Source organism: Hemiscyllium ocellatum, chromosome 3 (genome assembly GCF_020745735.1).
Source record: "Hemiscyllium ocellatum isolate sHemOce1 chromosome 3, sHemOce1.pat.X.cur, whole genome shotgun sequence".
NCBI lineage: Eukaryota > Metazoa > Chordata > Chondrichthyes > Orectolobiformes > Hemiscylliidae > Hemiscyllium > Hemiscyllium ocellatum.
In genome coordinates, this window is record NC_083403.1 from 3,527,240 (window position 1) to 3,548,879 (window position 21,640).

General features: G+C 51.4%; 2 protein-coding genes across 4 annotated transcripts in view; one reads left to right on the plus strand and one right to left on the minus strand.

The window, feature by feature from the left end:
• klc1b (kinesin light chain 1b) overlaps positions 1–14,620 on the minus strand; it is a 109,160-nt gene extending 94,540 nt beyond the window's left edge. For 2 of the 3 annotated variants that reach the window (XM_060847907.1, XM_060847926.1), the window contains exon 1: positions 14,540–14,620. The gene's annotated coding sequence lies outside the window, so the exon portion shown is untranslated. Of the gene's footprint in view, positions 1–677; positions 737–14,539 lie in introns of those variants that run through there. The other variant, XM_060847917.1, reaches the window with a different exon arrangement.
• Positions 1–21,640, plus strand: part of mrpl2 (mitochondrial ribosomal protein L2) — a 39,548-nt gene that overhangs the window by 12,757 nt on the left and 5,151 nt on the right. The window contains exons 4-6 of the mRNA XM_060850707.1: positions 14,586–14,905; positions 16,549–16,887; positions 21,276–21,417. Of these exons, the coding sequence (XP_060706690.1) occupies positions 14,586–14,905; positions 16,549–16,887; positions 21,276–21,417 (801 nt within the window). The remainder of the gene's footprint in view (positions 1–14,585; positions 14,906–16,548; positions 16,888–21,275; positions 21,418–21,640) is intronic.

The window sequence follows — 21,640 nt, forward strand, 5'->3', positions numbered from 1 at the left end:
CACACAGTGTGAGGGGGACACACACACACACAGTGTGAGGGGGGACACACACACACACAGTGTGAGGGGGGACACACACACACACAGTGTGAGGGGGGACACACACACACAGTGTGAGGGGACACACACACACACACACACACACACACACACACACACACACACACACACAGAGTGTGAGGGGACACACATACACACACACAGACAGAGTGGAGAGACACACACACACACACAATGGAGAGAGAGAGAGACACACACACACAATGTGAGGGGAGACACACACACACACACTGAGGTCTCACACACACACACACACACACACACACACACACAGTGTGAGGAGATGCACAGATTGAAGACGGTAGAATTAGACATAGGCAGAGACAAACAGAGAGACACACAGACAAACTGACACACACAGGCACTCATGCTCAGAGTGCAGGGGAAAGACATGCACAAAGTGAGGAGAGAGACTGACACATGCAGAGACAAACACACGCGCACACAGAAACGACATGGGAGAGAACAAGATCGTCTCAATAAGGTAGAGACAGAGAGCCAGCCATGCCGAGAGAAACAGAGAGAGAGTCAGAGGATGACATGCAGGAGACAGCGACAAAGTGAACACAGACACAGAGATGGGGGAGGTTGGGGATACAGCAGAAACAGAGACCCACCTTCTCTCACTGCTTGATGGTGATACTATATTCTAATCAGGAGAGGGAGTTCACAAACAGCTTGCCTGCTGCTCTCCTGAGAGCCGCATCTTTGCGTTGTTGGATGAATCGGACCGATTCAAGGCTGAGAGTGACTTTCTGCTGTGTGGGTGGTACGACTGGAAAGGGCAGCACATGCCCAGAAGCAGCTCACTCAGCATTTCACAGCACACTGCCTGCCCCCTCGACAGGGAATCACAGTGAGGACTGGGAAAAACCCACTGGCCGCTGTCGTCCTTACAGCACAACGGTGCACAGTCTGACACAGAGAGAGGCTGGGGAGGGGACAGTCTGATACACACAGAGGCTGGGGAGGGGACAGTCTGACACAGAGAGAGGCTGGGGAGGGGACAGTCTGACACAGAGAGAGGCTGGGGAGGGGACAGTCTGATACACACAGAGGCTGGGGAGGGGACAGTCTGACACAGAGAGAGGCTGGGGAGGGGACAGTCTGATACACACAGAGGCTGGGGAGGGGACAGTCTGACACAGAGAGAGGCTGGGGAGGGGACAGTCTGATACACACAGAGGCTGGGGAGGGGACAGTCTGACACAGAGAGAGGCTGGGGAGGGGACAGTCTGATACACAGAGGCTGGGGAGGGGACAGTCTGACACAGAGAGAGGCTGGGGAGGGGACAGTCTGATACACAGAGGCTGGGGAGGGGACAGTCTGACACAGAGAGGGGCTGGGGAGGGGACAGTCTGATACACAGAGGCTGGGGAGGGGACAGTCTGACACAGAGAGAGGCTGGGGAGGGGACAGTCTGATACACACAGAGGCTGGGGAGGGGAAAGAATGGGAGTGTGGGATTGGGGACACAAAGGCACCCCAGCATACTACCTCGGCCATCCTCTGTACTCCCATTCCTAGACTCATAGAGATGTACAGCACAGAAACAGACCCTTCGATCCAACCCGTCCATGCCGACCAGATATCCCAACCCAATCTAGTCCCACCTGCCAGCACCCGGCCCATATCCCTCCAAACCCTTCCTATTCATATACCCATCCAAATGCCTCTTAAATGTTGCAATTGTACCAGCCTCCACCGCATCCTCTGGCAGCTCATTCCATACACGTACCACCCTCTGTGTGAAACAGTTGCCCCTTAGGTCTCTTTTATATCTTTCCCCTCTCACCCTAAACCTATTTCCTCTAGTTCTGGACTCTCCCACTCCAGGGAAAAGACTTTGCCTATTTACCTGATCCATGCCCCTCATAATTTTGTAAACCTCTATAAGGTCACCCCTCAGTCTCCAACACTCCAGGGAAAACAGCCCCAGCCTGTTCAGCCTCTCCCTGTAGCTCAGATCCTCCAACCCTGGCAACATCCTTGTCAATCTTTTCTGAACCCTTTCAAGTTTCACAATGTCCTTCCGATAGGAAGGAGACCAGAATTGCACGCAATATTCCAACAGTGGCCTAACCAACGTCCTGTACAGCCGCAACATGACCTCCCAACTCCTGTACTCAATACTCTGGCCAATAAAGGAAAGCATACCAAACGCTGCCTTCACTATCCTATCTACCTGCAACTCCACTTTCAAGGAGCTATGAACCTGCACTCCAAGGTCTCTTTGTTCAGCAACACTCCCTAGGACCTTACCATTAAGTGTATAAGTCCTACTAAGATTCGTTTTCCCAAAATGCAGCACCTCGCATTTATCTGAATTCAACTCCATCTGCCACTTCTCCAATTTTGGTGTCATCTGCAAATTACTAACTGTATTTCTTATGCTCACATCCAAATCATTTATATAAATTATGAAAAGTAGTGGGCCCAGCACCGATCCTTGTGGCACTCCATTCCTGAGAATGCATCACCACACCCCCTCCGTGTCACTGCCCCGCCCTCTCCCCTGACCGTGTCGCACTCCCCCTGCCCCCTAATCATGTCGCTCTCCCCCTGACCGTGTCACTCCCCTGTCCCTCCCCCGCCCCCTGACCATGTCACTCCCCATGCCCCCTCCCCCTGACCATGTCACTTCCCCTCCCCGACCGTGTTGCACTCCCCCTGACCGTGTCGCACTCCCCCGACTGTGTCACTCCCCACGCCACCTCCCCCTGACCATGTCAATCCCCCTTCCCCTGACCGTGTCGCACTCCCCCTGACCATGTCACACCCCTGTCCCTCCCCCCGCCCCTGACCGTGTCACTCCACCCGCCCCCTCCCTCTGACCGTGTCACTCCCCCCGCCCCCTCTCCCTGACCTTGTCGCACTCCCCCGACAATGTCACTCCTCCGCCCCTCCCCTTCCTCTGACTGTCACTCTCTCCGCCCCCTCTCCCTGACCTTGTCGCACTCCCCCGACCATGTCACTCCCCCGCCCCTCCCCTTCCTCTGACTGTGTCACTCCCTCCGCCCCCTCCCCTTGACCGTGTCGCACTACCCTGCCCCTACCCCTCCCCCTGACCCTGTCACTCCCCCTGCCCCCTCCCGCTGACCGTGTCCCTCCCTCGCCCCCTCCCCCTGACCCTGTCACTCCCCCTGCCCCCTCCCGCTGACCGTGTCCCTCCCTCGCCCCCTCCCCCTGACCCTGTCACTCCCCCTGCCCCCTCCCGCTGACCGTGTCCCTCCCTCGCCCCCTCCCCCTGACCCTGTCACTCCCCCTGCCCCCTCCCGCTGACCGTGTCCCTCCCTCGCCCCCTCCCCCTGACCCTGTCACTCCCCCTGCCCCCTCCCCCTGATTGTGTCCCTCCCTCGCCCCCTCCCCCTGACCGTGTCATTCCCCCCGCCCCCTCTCCCTGACCTTGTCGCACCCCCCCGACCATGTCACTCCCCCTGACCGTGTCCCCCCGCCCCCTTAATGATAATGTAATGACTGGCTCCTGACCAGGGGGTCACGGTCTGTGTGGGGAATCACCCTGCCTGCAACCAGAAGACATTAGAAAAAATCGCTCTCCCTGTCTGTCTGACTCGGTGTGTGTGGAGGGAGCAGCTCACTGTCTATTCTCTCCTCTCTCTGCAGGTCTGATGGTGCAGGGAGAATGGAACACCTTTGTAGTAGACAGTGAAGAGCTCCTTTCTCAATCTAAGACTCCCCCAGCGTGTGTGTAACCACAACGGTGTCAAAAATAAAGAACAAAAAAGCAATTGGGAAAGGATGAGAAAGAAACATCTCAGTGAATCCTGTGGTCACAGCTGGTCTTATTGCAGTATTTCCCTGAATCCTTCATTGCCTCCCCCACCCTGAATGTTCACATCTGTGTGTTTGGGAGGGGGTTTTAAGGAAAGGATAGAGTTTACGTTATATGTTGACAATTTATATTTCATCATTGCCTTTGGTTAAAAAGTATTTGTTCATGCAAACTCCCGGTGAGTATTCATCGGTTAGCTTACCTGGGGGGGGAGGATTTTGGACAGATTAACTGAGGTTTCTCACACCTGTGCAGCCTCGGGGAATATTCCAGAAGAGTGAGCCAGTTAGTTCGGACACCATCCAGCTTGTACCACTGCCTTTTCAGATTATTCATTCGGGGATGAGGCAGTCGCTGGCTAGCCTAACATGTATTACCTATCCCTAATTGACCAGAGGACAGTAAAGAGCCAACCACGTTGCTGTGGGTCTGGAGTCACATTTAGGCCAGACCTGGTGGGGATGGCGGTTTCCTTCCCTCAAGGACATTCGTGACCCAGATGGGATTTTCCAACAATCACCAATAGATTCATGGTCATCATACGACTCTCGATCCCAGATTTTTTTTATTGAATTCAAATTGTACCATCAGCTGTGGTAGGATTCGAACCTGGGAGCCCTGAACATGACCTGGGTCTCCGGGTCAACAGTCCAGCGATCATTCCATGAGGCCATTGCCTACTCTCATTACTATCCAATAACAACATAAAAATAAAGTAGGAGATTTGGTTAGTAAGTTGGCAGAAGACACCAAACTTGGAGGTGTAGTGGACAGTTACCTCAGATTACAACAGGATCTGGACCAGATGGGCCAATGGGCTGAGAAGTGGCAGATGGAGTTGAATTCAGATAAATGCGAGGTGCTGCATTTTGGAAAGGCACATCAGGGCAGGACTTTTCACTTAATGGTAAGGTCATCGGGAGTGTTGCTGAACAAAGAGACCTTGGAGTGCAGGTTCATAGCTCCTTGAAAATAAAGTCCCAAATAGATAGGATAGTGAAGAAGGCGCTTGGTTTGTTTGCTTTTATTGGTCAGTGCAATCAATATAGGAGTTGGGAGGTCATGTTGCGGCTGTACAGGACATTGGTTAGGCCAATGTTGGAATATTGTGTGCAATTCTGGTCACCTTCCTATCGGAAAGATGTTGTGAAACTTGAAAGGGTTCAGAAAAGATTTACAAGGATGTTGCCAGGGTTTGAGCTACGGGGAGAGGCTGAACAGGCTGGGGCTGTTTTCCTGAGAGCATTGGAGGCTGAGGATTTTATAGAGATTTATAAAGAGGGACATGAGTAAGATAAATAGACAAAGTCTTTTCTCTGGAGTGGGGGAGTCCAGAGCTAGAGGGCATAGGGGTAACGTTTTCATGCAGAGGGTGGTACGTGTATGGAATGAGCTAGGTAAAAACAATGACTGCAGATGCTGGAAACCAGATTTTGGATTAGTGGTGCTGGAAGAGCACAGCAGTTCAGGCAGCATCCAAGGTGCAGCAAAGGCTGCAGAGGAAGTGGTGGGGGCTGGTACAATTACAGCAATTAAATGGAATTTGGATGGGTATACCAGTAGGAAGGATTTGGAGGGATATGGGCCGGGTGTTGGCAGGTGGGACTAGATTGGGTTGGGATATCTGGTCGGTGTGGACAGGTTGGACTGAAGGGTCTGTTTCTGTGCTGTACATCTCTGAATCTATCCAATTCCTTTTGGAGTGTACCTTCACCACACTCCTGGCAGTGCATTCTGGGTCTCACTGTGTCAAACAGTTACACAGTGTCACCACGGATCCTTTTCCGATCAGCTTAAACCGGTGTCCTTGGTTTCCCAATGGGAACAAGGTTTGCCAGTCTACACCAACCGCACCCGTCACGATTTTGAGCACCTCAATCAAATTTCTTCCCAACATCCCTCCCTGTAAGGAGAACACAGCCAGCTTCTCCAGCCTCTGGAAGTGAAGCTGCTCACACTGGAACCATTCCCGTCAATCCTTTCTGTCCGCTCGAGAAAGCTTTCACAGCCTTGACAAGATGTGGTTCCTAGATTGGATGCAATATACTAGCCACATCTGAGCCAGTGTTTTAATCAAATTGAATATAATTGCCTTCCTTTTTTCTTTATTTCCTTTTTAATAAAGCCTAGGATGCTGTTTTCCTTTTCTGGTTCCCTAATGTTCTTTAGGGGAGAAAACTCCCATTCCCACCTGGTCTGTGCTACATAGGATTCTCAACTCCCAGCAATCTGGTGGTACTGGACTACCTTCTGGGTAATTAGGGATGGGCAATACAGTAACTGGGGGGCTTAGAGTCATAGAGATGTACAGCACAGAAACAGACCCTTCGGTCCAACCCGTCCATGCTAACCAGATATCCCAACCCAATCTAGTCCCACCCGCCAGCACCCGGTCCATATCCCTCCAAACCCTTCCTATTCATATACCCACCCAGATCCCTCTTAAATGTTGCAATTGTACCAGCCTCCACCACATCCTCTGGCAGCTCATTCCATACATGTACCACCCTCCGTGAAAAAGTCACCCCTTAGGTCTCTTTTATATCTGTCCCCTCTCACCCTAAATCTATGCCCTCTAGTTCTGGACTCCCCCACCCCAGGGAAGAGACCTTGTCTATTTATCCTTGGTACTGATGCACCTCTCCCGTGAAAGAATAAATTTTAAAATGCTTTATTAACCATTCTCTGAACCTGTCTATCACAACTACCTCACATTTCACCAATATTTCTAAATGTGAGTGCGTATCCACTCGATCCCAGACCAATCTGTGCTGTCACATTGTCATCACAATTCCAAACTGAGACACAATTTCAACATTGAACATAAATAACGATGAGCATCTGGGGAAAACACAACTGACTTCCACATTTGGACCCAAATGTTTTCAGGTTCTAATCAGTAATTTTCAAAGATGTAAAACTAAAAGGAGAGGCTGAAATGCAGCAAGAAGCTAGTTTGCATGTTCCCCGTACATGGGTGTGAAATTCGGAAGGCTGGATTAAACCACGGTACACTGCTCTGCAGTGCCTTTGTGTAAGAGAGCAACCAATTCTCCGCACTGCAGACAACACTTCCCATCTTCTGGAATGTTCCGCAGCCCAGTTTAATTGCTGTTGACAGCAGATTTCCAAAAACAACACGAAACCACTGACTGGGAGGGGGATGGGAGGGGAGGGTAAGAAAGGGAGGAGGGGAAAGGGATGGGGAGAAAGGGGGTGGGGGAAGGGGGGATGGTGAGGGGTATGGGGAGGAAAGGGAGGGGGATGGGGAGTACACTGTCAGGAAGATTTCTGTACCCAGCCAGCAGAGAGCTGAAGCAGCGGGAGGGAGTGAGAGAGAGAGACTGAATATGAAAGGTCAGGTTGAGGCAGTCACAGACACAATACAACATACTCTCGGAGAAAGTGAGGACTGCAGACGGTGGAGATTAGAGTCAAGAGTGTGGTGCTGGAAAAACTGAGCAGATCAGGCTCTGACAGGGAAAAAACAACAGGCAGGCAGCATTCAACCAGCACCTACTGCAGAGAGAGTCTCTTTATCTGTAGCCCCCCACTACCCCTACCCCCAGTCCTGAAGGGTTATTGTCTTCTCCACCTCCTGGTGCTGCCTGCCTTGCTGTGTTCTTCAAGCTTCCTACTTGTCTAATTCAGTACATGAAGCTCCGTATAGCAATTCCTGTAACCCTGGTATAAATATATACAACATACGTTCTATGTCGAGATTTTATGAATAACTTTTTAGTCAAAAAGTAGGAGTAACATTTCGTCGAGCTGAAGTACATTGTCTCAGGTGACCTCCCTGCCACAGGGGTGCCTGGTCACAGACTGTTCCTGCTCATTCTGTCCTGGCCTTGGTGTGAACGCGCATCTCAAACTCAAATACAACACCAGCTCGGCCAAGGCAGGGTCTGCCTCAGACACTTGCCAGGGACAGGAATAAGATCCGAAGGAATAAGAATAAATCATTCGCTCCTTCAAGTCTCTTCCTTTAAAAAGGTTATGCCCTGTTTTCTACTCATTTCCATATTCTTTAGCATCAAAAAATCTGTTGACTAATTGCTGTCGTCCTTAAACGATTCAGCACTGGAACAGGACAGAAGATTCCAAACATTCACAACCTTCTTCCTGCTTTCCAGACTCTCACCATGTAAACAGAACCTGCCCTTCCCCTTTCGTACTGATCAGATTCAATCGACTATGCTCATAGTCATGCATTTAAGCTCCTGATAACTCTTCATAGCAACTCACAATGCCCCATATTTCTCATCTAGCTTTATATTTGCAGCAGAAGTCACCACAGGACACACAATCCCTTCCCCCACCCTTTGTTACTGTGCAGGGAAATAGATGAGACCTGGGTACTGATCAGTGCAGTATCCCGTTAAATGCAAAATGCTAACCTGAGCATGTCCCGTTCACTTCTACTGTCTGCCTTGTGCCTGTTAACAAATTCTCAATCCATATTCATATATGGCCCCATCTCATCAGCAGGACTTCAGATACTAACCCTTCAGCTGCTACCTTACTTTGTGAAATTACAACACTCGTTCCTCAAACCTACCCAATTACACAGTCGGTTGCTCTGGAAGGTTAGATCCGTGGAATCCAGGGGGAGCCAACAAATTAGATACACAATTGGTTTGATGGTGGGACGCAGAGGGTAATCGTGGAAGGGTGCTTGTTGGACTGAAGGCCTGTGACTAGTGGAGTCCCTCAGGGGTCGGTGCTAGGCCATTACTGTTTGTTATCGATATCAAAGATTTGGATGAGAAGGTCCAAGGCATGATTAGTACATTTACTGATGACACTAAAACAGGCGGGATCATGGACAGTGAGGAAGGTTCTCAGAAATTGCAGCAGGATCTTGATCAGCTGGGGAAGTGGGCCGAGACATGGCAAATGGAGTTTAACATGGATAAGTGTGAGGCCTTGCATTTTGGGAAGTCAAGTCAAGGTAGGAGTTTCATGGTGAATGGTCGGGCCTTAGGGAGTGTTGTGGGACAGAGGGACCTGGGAGTTCAGGTGCACAGTTCTCTGAAAGTGGAGTCCCAGGTAGGCAGGGCAGGGAAGGCAGCTTGGGGCACACTGGCCTTCATCAGTCAGGGCATTGAGGATAGAAGTTGGGAAGTTATGTTGCAGTTGTACAGTATGTTGGTGAGGCCGCACTTGGAGTATTGTGTTCAGTTTTGGTCACCTTGCTACAGGAAGGATGTTATTAAACTGGAAAGAGTGCAGAAGAAATTTACCAGGATGATGCCAGGACTCCACGGTCTGAGTGATAGGGAGAGGTTGGACAAGCTAGGATTTTTTTTCTTAGAGTGTAGGAGACTGAGGGGGGGGCTTATAGGGCTGTATAAGATAATGAGAGGCATGGACGGGGTGAATGCACTCAGTCTGTTTCCCAGGGTTGGGGAATCGGGGACCAGAGGGCATCAGTTTAAGGTTCGAGGGGAAAGAATAAAAGGGAACCTGAGGGACAACTTTTTTACCCAGAGGGTGGTACACAGATGGAATGTGCTGCCAGAGGATGTGGGTGAGGTGGGGACATTAACAACATTTAAAAGGCATTTATAGAAATACACGGATAGGAAAGGATTCGTAAGATTGGGCCAAGTGCAGGGAAATGGGATTAGAGTGGATGGACATTCTGGCCAGCATAGACCAGTGTGACTCTGTGCTGTATGACCCTATGACTCTAACTAGTTCCAACCTGAAAAACATCTTACATTTCTCAAATGTAATTTGCACCGGACAGTACCAAGGCACAGAGAAAAGCAAGCTGTTTATCCACTCGTGACATGGGCATTGCTAGCTGCACCAGTAGTTATTGACAATCCCTATTCACCTTTATTGGTTGCAATCTTGGGTTGGGCTAAGTACACCCACAACACTAGTGACCCAGTGACACTGAAGAAATGCCGATATATTTCCAAGTGAGGATAGTGAGGGGCTTGGAGGGGAACCTGCAGGGGGCGGTGTTCCCATGTATCTGCTGCCCTTGTCCTTTTGGGTGAAAGTGGTCGTGGGTTTGGAAGGTGCTGTCTGAGGATCTTTGGTGAATACCTGCAGTGTATCTTGTGGATAGTACACACTGCTGCTCCTGAGTGTCGGTGGGAGAGGGAATGGATGTTTGTGGATGTGGTGTCAAGATCCTTGAATGTTGTACCTGCAACCATCCAGGCAAGTGCGGAGTCAGGAAGCGAGTTAGTCACTGCAGGATTTCTAGCCTCTGACTACAGTATTTATATGGGGCTAGTCCAGTTCATATTCTGACAAATAGTAAGTTCAGAAGGTGCATTTTGAAAAGGCAAATCAGGGACTTATACCCTTGATGGTAAGGTCCAAGGGAGTGTTGCTGAACAAAGAGACCTTGGAGTGCAGGTTCATAGCTCCTTGAAAATTGAGTCACAGATAGATAGGATAGTGAAGGTGTTAGGTCTGCTTGCCTTTACTGGTCAGTGCATTGAGTACAGGAGTTGGGAGGTTGTGTTGTAACTGTACAGAACATTAGTTAGGCCACTATTGGAATACTATGCGCAATTTCTCCCTAATATAGGAAGGATGTTGTGAACTTGAAAAGGTTCAGAAAGGATTTACAAGGATGTTACCAGAGTTGGAGGGTTTGAGCTATAGGGAGAGGCTGAATAAGCTGGGGCTACTTTCCCAGGAGTGCTGGAGGCTGACGGGTGACCTTAAAGAGGTTTATAAAATCATGAGGGGCATGGATAAGGTAAATAAACAAAGTATTTTCCTTGGGGTGGGGGGAGTCCTGATTTAGAGGGCATAGGTTTAGGGTGAGAGGGGAAAGATATAAAAGAGACCTAAGGGGCAACTGTCTCACACAGAGAATGGTATGTGTATGGAATGAGCTGCCAGAGGAAGTGATGGCAGTTGGTACAATTACAGCATTTAAAAGGCATCTGGATGGGGAAATGAATAGGAAGGGTTTACAGATATGGGCCAAATACTGCCAAACAGGACTAGATTAATTTTGGATATCTGGTCAGCATGGACGAGTTGGACTGAAGGGTAGGTTTCTGTGTTGTATATCTGTATGACACAAAGGGCGTACAAAGAAATATAGACAGCTTAAATGAGTGGGCAAGTGTCTGGCTGATGGGAGGATAATATGAGGCTTCCCTGATCTGGGGTAGGAAAAAAAACATAAAAGCAAAAGATTATTGAAATAGAGAGACTGCAGAATATAGCAGCATACAGAGTTCTAGCCGCCCTGGTATGTAATTCACAAAAACACCAAGCAGGAACAGCAGCAAATGAGGAAGGCAAATGGAATGTTGGCTTTGATTGTATGGGAAATGGATAATGAGAGCCTTGCTACAACTGTACAAGGCGTTGGTGAGACTACACCTGCAGTACCGAATACAGTCCTTGGAAGCAGTTCAAAGAAGGTTCATTCAGGGATGAAGGGATATCTACTGAGATAAAGTTGAGAAGGCTGTGCCTATATTCTTTGGAAGTTAGAAGAATGAGAGATGATCTTATTTTAACAGAAGACCCTAAGGGGGTTTGACAGGGTGGATGTTTCCCCCGGGGGAAATCTACAACTAGGCAATCTAAATTAAATATAAACGGTCTCCCATGTCAGAAATTCACCAAACTTCCTTAGGCAGTACCTTCCAAACCCACAACCACTACCATCTGGAAGGACAAGGGCAGTAGACAGATGGGAACAAGGAAGCAGCAGGGACTGGGAACTCAACATTCTGGAATATTGAATCTTCAGGTAGGTCGGGGAGGGTGTAACAGAGGAGGTGGTGGCACATCAGTAATTAAGGAGTCATTTACTGCAGTGAGGACAGACAGTATCTAAGAAGCGTTTTTGAATCAGGGTTTGTGGGTAGAGTTTAGGATCAAACAGGAAGCAGTCACATTTTTATAGACACTGTAACAGAGCCAGAGAGTCTTACAGCATGTACACTGACCCTTCGGTTCAACTGAACCGCGCTGAGGACAATTCACTGAGGGGTGTAAACAATATTAGCATAATTATATTAGGGGAATTTCACCTGATGCACTTTGTATGGTATGACCTATCTGTATAGCACACAGAACAATCCTTTTCACTCTGTCTCGGTACATGTGACAACAATAAACCAAACTCAAGAGTGAAACACAGGAGCACCAAGCCCAGAGAAACCTGATCTTCAGAACTGGATAAAAAGAAAAAGACAGCTAAGAAGGGGGCAACACAATGGAGTGTCCAGAGTAGAGAAGGTGCAGGGCAAACTCAAAAAGCAACGACGACAGCAAAGAGGGGGCATGAGAAAACACTGATACGTAAGATTAGGGAGAATTTCAAGATACTCGATAAGTATATTGGGGGAAGAGGATAACCAGGGAATGAGGAGGGTCTGTTCGGGACCAAGGGAGTAATCTGTGCTTGGAGCCACAAGACATTGGTACGGTTTTAAACAAATACTTGACAGGAAGAGGAGGGGGAATGTAGGTACAGAATTGGAGAAGGGGGACAGAGGATCTTGAACAATTTGACATTGGGAGTGAGGAGGTTTTGGAGTTTTTGGCAAGTTAAAAGTGGATAGGTTCCCCAGGTTTGGATCAATTGTATCCCAGGCTGCTGTGGGATACGAGGGATGAAATTACAGGGGCCTTGACCCAAATTTCAAATCCTCTTTGGGCAGAACGGAGCTGTTAGAAGAGCTTAAAGGTAGGAGACTGAGGGTGGTGGAGGGCTGTTTTTCAGACTGGAGGCCTATGACCAGTGGTGTCCCATAAAGATTGGGAGACCTGATTTGAATATCCGGGAGTAATCAGTGTTTCAGAATGACGGGCGGCAAGGAAAAGAAGGTCATGTAGCTTTGCTGGTAAAGGGTGGGATCAGTGATGCAGCGAGAAATGATACAGACACCGGAGATCAGGCTGTTGAATCTGTCTGTGTAGAAATAAGAAATGTCAAGGGACAGAAGTAGGAGTAATCCGTGGATTGTCAAATAGTAGTCCCATAACGGGGGACAGTAAAAAACTATCAAGATCCTCCTGTAATCTGAAACCTTCTTCCTCATTGTCAACCTCCATGCCAATCTCTATGTCATCCACAAACTAACTGACCGTCTCCTCCTACAAATACTTCTACTTGGTTTATGTATATTAAGTACAATAAGGTACTCCTTGGGCCACCACAGTCACACAGACAGTCTCTGAGCACCAGCCTCAGTCTCCTGTCTCCGGGATAGCTCCTGTGGGACCTCGCTCACACCCAGATAACCTGCACCACCTGCTCTGTCCTGATCCACACCGCTCCCCCCCCCCCCCCCTCCCGGCTCTGTCCTGAACCACACACACTGCCCCCCCCCCCCCCCCCGGCTCACCGCCACCTGCTCTGTCCTGATCCACACCGCCCCCCCCCCCGGCTCTGTCCTGAACCACACACACTCCCCCCGGCTCACCGCCACCTGCTCTGTCCTGATCCCCCCCCCCCCCCCCCCCCCGGCTCACCGCCACCTGCTCTGTCCTGATCCACCCCCCCCCCCGGCTCACCGCCACCTGCTCTGTCCTGATCCACACACCTCCCCCCCCCCCCCCCTCCCGGCTCTGTCCTGATCCACACACACTCCCCCCGGCTCACCGCCACCTGCTCTGTCCTGATCCACACCTCCCCCCCCCCCCCCCGGCTCTGTCCTGATCCACACACACTCCCCCCCCCCCCCCGGCTCTGTCCTGATCCACACACCCCCCCCCCCCCCCGGCTCTGTCCTGAACCACACACACTCCCCCCGGCTCACCGCCACCTGCTCTGTCCTGATCCACACCTCCCCCCCCCCCCCCCGGCTCTGTCCTGATCCACACACACTCCCCCCCCCCCCGGCTCTGTCCTGATCCACACACCCCCCCCCCCCGGCTCTGTCCTGAACCACACACACTCCCCCCGGCTCACCGCCACCTGCTCTGTCCTGATCCCCCCCCCCCCCCCGGCTCACCGCCACCTGCTCTGTCCTGATCCACACACCCCCCCCCGGCTCTGTCCTGATCCACACACCCCCCCCCGGCTCTGTCCTGAACCACACACACTCCCCCCGGCTCACCGCCACCTGCTCTGTCCTGATCCACACACACCCCCCGGCTCACCGCCACCTGCTCTGTCCTGATCCCCCCCCCCCCCCCGGCTCACCGCCACCTGCTCTGTCCTGATCCACACACCCCCCCCCGGCTCTGTCCTGATCCACACACCCCCCCCCGGCTCTGTCCTGATCCACACACCCCCCCCCGGCTCTGTCCTGATCCACCCCCCCCCCCCCGGCTCTGTCCTGATCCACACACCCCCCCCGGCTCACCGCCACCCCCCCACCCCCCCGAGGCTGACCATCCTTTACCCAACCCCGTGTCTTTATTGATGAATATACACGATGACAGGAGCGTGACAGCACACCAGACCATTCGGCCCATCCTGTCTGTACCAGCCCCCCCCTCACACACAGTTATTTATCTAAATGATTATTCAACCCGCTCCTTAATCCTGTTGTTTTCTGACAAACGGCCAACCTTCTCCTCAAAGGGATCACATCATCCCCCCCCCCCCCCCCCTCTCACAGTACCCAGCCCCCAGGCTCACTGACCCGGCCTTACCCCCCCTCCCCGGCCTTTCCTCCCCCTCCCCGGCCCTACCGCCCTCCCCCTCCCCGGCCTTTCCTCCCCCTCCCCGGCCCTACCGCCGGCGCTCTCCCTCCTCCTTGTTGTTGTTGTTGTCTCTCCCAGAATCAAAGATGGCAGCCCGCCCCAGCATCCCCCGCGGCCAGACGACGTCAGCTGGGCGGGGCCACTGCAACCCCCGACGTCAGCTGGGCGGGGCCACTGCAAACCCCGACGTCAGCTGGGCGGGGCCACAGGAGACCTGGCGTCAGCTGGGCGGGGCCACAGGAGACCAAACGTCAGCTGGGCGGGGCCACGGGGAAACCGGACGTCAGCTAGGCGGGGCCACGGGGAAACCGGACGTCAGCTGGGCGGGGCCACGGGGAACTTGACGTCGGCTGGTGTCGCCGGAAGTGACGACGTGAGGCTGCGACAACAGGCGGACGGTAGGTAAGTGAGTGAGTAGGGATGGGGGATAGTAGGAACTGAGCTGAGGGTATGGGGTGTGAATGGGGGAGGGTCAGGGGTCACTGAGGAGGTCACCCAGGGTCAGGGGTCACTGCTTGGACACAGGAGGGAGTCAGGCTGGCTGTCAGGGTGTGGTGGGGGCAGGTACAGTTACATGGACAGGAGGGTTTGGGGGGTATCTGGGTCAGCATGGACGGGATGGACCGAAGGGTCTGTTTCCCTGCTGTACATCTCTATGACTGTCAGTGGTAGGTAAGCTGTAATGAGTGGGGTACCACAGGGCTCAGTCCTCAGGCACTAACTATTTCCAATCGATAGTGATACAGGGACAGAATGTCCTATAGACACATTTACACCTGACTTGAAAATAGGTGAGAAAGTAAGTTGCAAAGATGAAATAAATTTATTTCGGGTATAATATGGTTAGGCGAATGGGGAGAGGGTGAGGGCTGCAGATGCTGGAGATCAGAGCGCAGCAGGTCAGGCAGCATCCAAGGAGCAGGAGAATCGACGCTTCGGGCATGAGCCTGATGAAGGGCTCATGCCCAAAACGTCAAATTCTCCTGCTCCTTGGATGCTGCCTGACCTGCTGCGCTTTTCCAGCAACACATTTTCAGCTTAGGTGAATGGGGCCAAATTTAGCAGATATAGTAAGGGATTATCCATTTTGGTTGGATGAATGAAAAGCAACTTCTAGTCATGGAGTCATACAGCACAGAAAAAGACTCTTCAGTCCAACTTGTCCATGCCAACTAAACTAGCCCCACACGACAGCATTGGGCCAGTATCTCTCTCAACTTTTCCTATTCATGTAATTGTGCCAATGTCTTTTAAATGTGGTAACTATACCTGCATCTATCACTTCCTCTGGCAGTTCATTCCACATACAGACTGTCCTCTGAGAAACCTCAGAGTGCTTCAGTGCAGAGGGATCTGGCTATCCTTGTGCATTGTTAAGAATGAGATTACAAAGTATTTGGAAGTGCAGATGAAGGTCAGCAAAGCTTCATCAAGGTGAGGCTATGCCTAACGAATATGCCAGAATTCCTTGCAGAAATAACAGACAAGTTAGACAAAGGCGAGCCGGTGGGTGTGATCCGTTTGGATTTCCAGAAGGCGTTTGATAAGGGTGAAGCACAGAAGGCTACTAAGTGAGATATGGGGTTAGATCAAGGTATGGACAGAGGATTGGCTGACTTATGTAAGGCACATAGTGGGGATAACAGGGTCTTTTTCAGAATGGCAGCGGGTGACTAGTGGGGTTCCTATTATATATTAATGACCTGGACGAAGGAACTGAGGACACTTGCTAAGTTTTCATGTGACAAAGCGAGCTGGAGGGACGGTAATGTTGAGGAAGCGAGGCTGCAGAAGGACTTGGACAGTCTAGGAGAGTGGTAGATGGAATACACTGTGGGGAAAGTGCGAGGTTATGCAGTTTGACAGGAAGAAGAGGTGTAGACTATTCTATAAACGAAATTCAGTTTGTGGGGTGAAGGAAGGGAGGGAATAAGGAGTGGCTGTAGGAATGCAGTAGTTTCTCTGTTGGGCGCTGTGCTGTGGGATGTGAGTGACAGCTGGGATGTGGACCTTCTACCTCTCACTCTTCTCTCATATCCAGGGAGTAGCCCAGCTGCCAAGCTGTGCACCATCATTATGGCAGGAGCTGCACTCCTTCATGGATACACGAGGCTCACTGTGTCTCCAGCTCTTCCTCAGGCTCAGAGGATATTCCTCCATCTGCTCCGAGCGACTGCCCGTCTCTGGGAGCCAATCCGACTGGCCTCCTCCCTGGCAGCTGGGACCGTCGGCTGCAGCTCTGGAAAGCCTGGCTGGCAGTCTCACTGCGGGCTGCACACTTCCAGCAGCCAGGCCAACAACAAATACAACTGGTTAGACAGGAGCAAGTACACAGTGCGGCCCATCGGAGTCAGAAAGACTGGGGGCCGCGACCACACCGGTATGTCACACGCTCCGAGAACTCCAGTTCAAAGGGGCACTGCTGGTTAGGCAATGTCAGTACTGTCAGGGTCAGCATGGAGGGAGGGTGGCGCCATCAGAGGGTGGGCACGGAGGGAGCGCAGCGCTGTCATTGTGCTATCGTCCATGTGCTTATCCAAAAGTTGCTGAAATGTCTCCAATGTATCTGACTCTACTCCCCCCCCACTCTCTGTGTAAAGAACCTACCTCTGACATCTCCCCTAAACCTTCCCCCAATCACCTTAAAATGATGCTCCCTTGTGATGGCCATTTCTGCCCTGGGAAAAAGTCTCTGGCTATCCACTCTATCTCTGCCTCTCATCATCTTGTGCACCTCTACCCATTGTACACTCCAATGAGAAAAGTCTAGCGCTTTCACCCTTTCTTCGTAAGACACGCCCTCCCGTCCAGGCAGCATCCTGGTAAATCCCCTCTGCACCCTCTCTAAAGCTTCCACACCTTTCCTATAATGAGGCAACCAGAACTGAAAATAATATTCCATGTGTGGTCTAATCAAGGCTCTATAGAGCTGCAGCATAAGCTCGCGGTTCTTAAACTCAATCCCCCTCTAATGAAGGCGAACACACCGTATGCCTTCTTAGAACCCTAACGACCTGGGTGGCAACTTTGAGGGATCTATGAACATGGACCCCAGGATCCTCCTGTTCCCCCACACTGCCAAGAATCCTGTCTTCTGCATTAAAATTCTAAAATGAATGACTTCGCACTTTTCCAGGTTGAACTCCATCTGCCACTTCTCAGCCCAGTTCTGCATCCTGTCAATGTCCCGTTGCAAGCTACAACAGCCCTCCACATTATCCACAACTCCTCCAACCTTCGTGCCATCAGCAAACTTAGTAACCCACCCTTTCTCTTCCTCATCCAAGTCATTTATAAAAATCACAGAGAGCAGAGGTCCCAGAACCGATCCCTGCAAAATGCCACGAGTCACCGAGCTCCAGCTGAATACGTTCCACCCACCACCACCCTCTGCCTTCTATGGGCCAGCCAATTCTGTATCCAGACAGCGGCACGGTGGTTCAGGGGTTAGCCCTGCTGCCTCACAACGCCAGGGTCCCAGGTTTCAATCCAGCCTCGGGTGACTGTCTGTGTGGAGTTTGCACATTCTCCCCGTGTCTGCGTGGGTTTCCTCCGGGTGCTCCGGTTTCCTCCCACAGTCCAAAGATATGTAGGTTAGGTGAATTGGCCATGCTAAATTGCCCATAGTGTTAGAGTCTAGATTAAAGTGTTGCTGGAAAAGCACAGCAGGCCAGGCAGCATCTGAGGAGCAGGAAAATCAACGTCTCGGGCAAAAGCCCTTCATCAGGAATAGAGGCAGGGTGCCAACAGAGTGGAGAGATAAATGAGAGGGGGATGGGGATAGAGGTGATAGGTCAGAGAGGAGGGTGGAGGAAAGTAGCCAAGAGTACAATGGGTGAATGTGGGTGGGGATAGAGGTGATAGGTCAGAGAGGAGGGTGGAGGAAAGTAGCAAAGAGTACAATGGGTGAATGTGGGTGGGGATGAAGGTGATAGGTCAGAGAGGAGGGTGGAGTGGATAGGTGGAAAGGAAGATAGACAAGTAGCACAGGTCATGAGGGCGGTGCTGAGCTGGAAGGTTGGAAGTGGGGGGGGGGAGGGGAAATGAGGAAACTGTTGAAGTCCACATTGATGCCCAGAGGTTGAAGTGTTCCGAGGTTTTCTTCCTCCAGGCGTCTGGTGGTGAGGGAGCGGCGGTCAAGGAAGCCCAGGACCTCCATGTCCTCGGCAGAGTGGGAGGGAGGGTTGAAATGTTGGGCCACAGGGCGGTGTGGTTGATAGGTGCGGGTGTCCCGGAGATGTTCCCTAAAGCGCTCTGCTAGGAAGCGTCCAGTCTCCCCAATGTAGAGGAGACCGCATCGGGAGCAATGGATACAATAAATGATATTAGTGGATGTGCAGGTAAAACTTTGATGGATGTGGAAGGCTCCTTTAGGGCCTTGGATAGAGGTGAGGGAGGAGGTGTGGGCACAGGTTTTACAGTTCCTGTGGTGGCAGGGGAAGGTGCCAGGATGGGAGGGTGGGTTGTTGGCGGGTGTGGACCTGACCAGGTAGTCACGGAGGGAATGGTCTTTGCGGAAAGCGGAAAGGGGTGAGGAGGGAAATATATCCCTGGTGGTGGGGTCTGTTTGGAGGTGGCGGAAATGTCGGCGGATGATTTGGTTTATGAGAAGGTTGGTAGGGTGGAAGGTGAGCACCAGGGGCGTTCTGTCCTTGTTACGGTTGGAGGGGTGGGGTCTGAGGGCGGAGGTGCGGGATGTGAACGAGATGCGTTGGAGGGCATCTTTAACCACGTGGGAAGGGAAATTGCGGTCTCTAAAGAAGGAGGCCAGCTGGTGTGTTCTGTGGTGGAACTGGTCCTCCTGGGAGCAGATACGGCAGAGGCGGAGGAATTGGGAATACGGGATGGCATTTTTGCAAGAGGTAGGGTGGGAAGAGGTGTAATCCAGGTAGCTGTGGGATTCGGTGGGGTTTTACATAGTGATAGATACATTAGTCAGGGGTAAATGTAGGGGAATGGGTCTGGGTGGGTTACTCTTCAGGTGGGTTATTGTGGACTTGTTGGGCCGAAGGGCCTGTTTCCATACTGTAGAGAATCTAATGTAATCTACTCAGGCAGTAAAAAGTGAGGTCTGCAGATGCTGGAGATTAGAGCTGAAAATGTGTTGCTGGTTAAAGCACAGCAGGTCAGGCAGCATCCAAGGAACAGGAAATTCGACGTTTCGGGCCAGAGCCCTTCTTCATTCCTGATGAAGGGCTCTGGCCCGAAACGTCGGATTTCCTGTTCCTTGGATGCTGCCTGACCTGCTGTGCTTTAACCAGCAACACATTTTCAGCTCTACTCAGCAGCCAGATTTCACTCCCTTCCTGATAAAGGGCTTAAGGCCAAAACATCGATTCTCCTGCTCCTCGGATGCTGCCTGACCGGCTGTGCTTTTCCAGCACTACACTCTCGACTGTGATCTCCAGCATCTGCAGTCCTCTGTGTCTCCCAGACAGATTTCCCTGTATTCCAGGCCTCCTTACTTTCTGAATGAGCCTACCATGGGGAACCTTATCAAACACCTTGCTAAAATCCATGCACACCACACCCACTGCTCTACCTTCATCAATGTGATTTGTCACACCCTCAAAGAATTCAATAAGTTTTGCGAGGCCATGACCTGCTCCTCACAAAGCTATGCTTTTAATCAAATTATGCTTTTCCAAATAATCTTAAACCTGTCTCTCAAAATCCTCTCCAATAATTTGGCCACCATGGAAGTAATTCCCTGGATTATCCCTATTTCCTTTCTTGAACAAGGGAGTAACATTTGCCACCCTCCAATCATCTGCTACTACTCCGGGGGACAGTGAAGACGCAAAGATCATCACCAAAGGTGCAACAACCTCTTTCTGCGGTTCCCGTAGTAACCTCGAGTATATCCCGTCTGGCCCAGGGGACTTACCTATCCACATGTTTTTCAAAATTTCCCACACATCCTCCTTCCTAACATCAACCTGTTGGAGCAGATCTGCCTGTTTCACACTGTCCTCAGAAAAGACCAGGTCTCTCTCGCGAGTCAATACTGAAGCAAAGGATTCATTAAGGACATCCTTCACTATCTTCGACTCCAGGCACAAGTTCCCTCCCCTATCCCTGATCGGCCCTACCTACCCTCACTCTGGCCATCCTCTTGTTCCTCACATAAGTGTAGAACACCTTAAGGTTTTCCTTAATCCTACCCCCTAAAGTTTTTTCATGCCCCCTTCCAGCTCTCCTAAGTCCAGTCTTCAGTTCCTTCCTGGCTACCTTGGAACCCTCTAGAGACCTGTCTGATCCTTGCTTCCTCAACCTGAAGTAAGCTTCCTTCTCCCTCTTGTCTAGGTGTTCCACATCCCTTGTTAGCCAAGGTCCCTTCACCCTCCCATCCCTCCCTTACCTCAGTGGGACAAACCTATCCAGCCCTATCAGCAAGTGCTCCCTAAACAACCTCCACATTTCTCTCATACATTTCCCTGAGAACATCTGTTCCCAATTTAGGTGCCCTAGTTCCTGCCTATTAGCATTGTAATGCCCCTCCCCCCGATTATATATTCTCCCATACTGTCTGCTCCTCTCCCTCTCCATGACTATAATAAAGGTCGGGGTTGTGATCACTATCACCGAAATACTCTCCCACTGAGAGATGTGACACCTGGCACGGTTCGTTGCCAAGCACCAAATCCAATATGGCCTCCCCTCTCATCGGGCCTACCTACATGTTGAATCAGGAACCCTTCCTGTACACACCTGACCAAGTTTGCCGCACTGAATTCCCAACTGAATGTCCTTTTTTTTGCTGTGAAGGGAAGATCAAAGTGCATGGGATTGGCGGGGGTCACAAGCAGAGATATCGAATGATTGATTTTCAGCGGCTCCGCTACCAGCCCGGCCAGCTGGAACTGCCCTTCGAGGAGAAGGTGGTGGAGGTTCGATACGATCCGTGCAGGTGAGGAGGCGGGAGCGGGTGCTATCGAGGTGGGAGTGAGAGTCCGAGCTGGTTGGGGGCAGTGGTGGAGGTGAATGTGAGAGTCTGAGGTGGGGGTGGGGGGGGTTGGTTTGGGTGGGGTGTTGTGCGTGAGGGTCTGAGGTGGTCGGGGTGGGGGTCCGAGACAGTCAGGGGTGGGAGGAGTGAGGGTCCAAGATGGTCGGGGTACGAGAGTCTGAGGTGG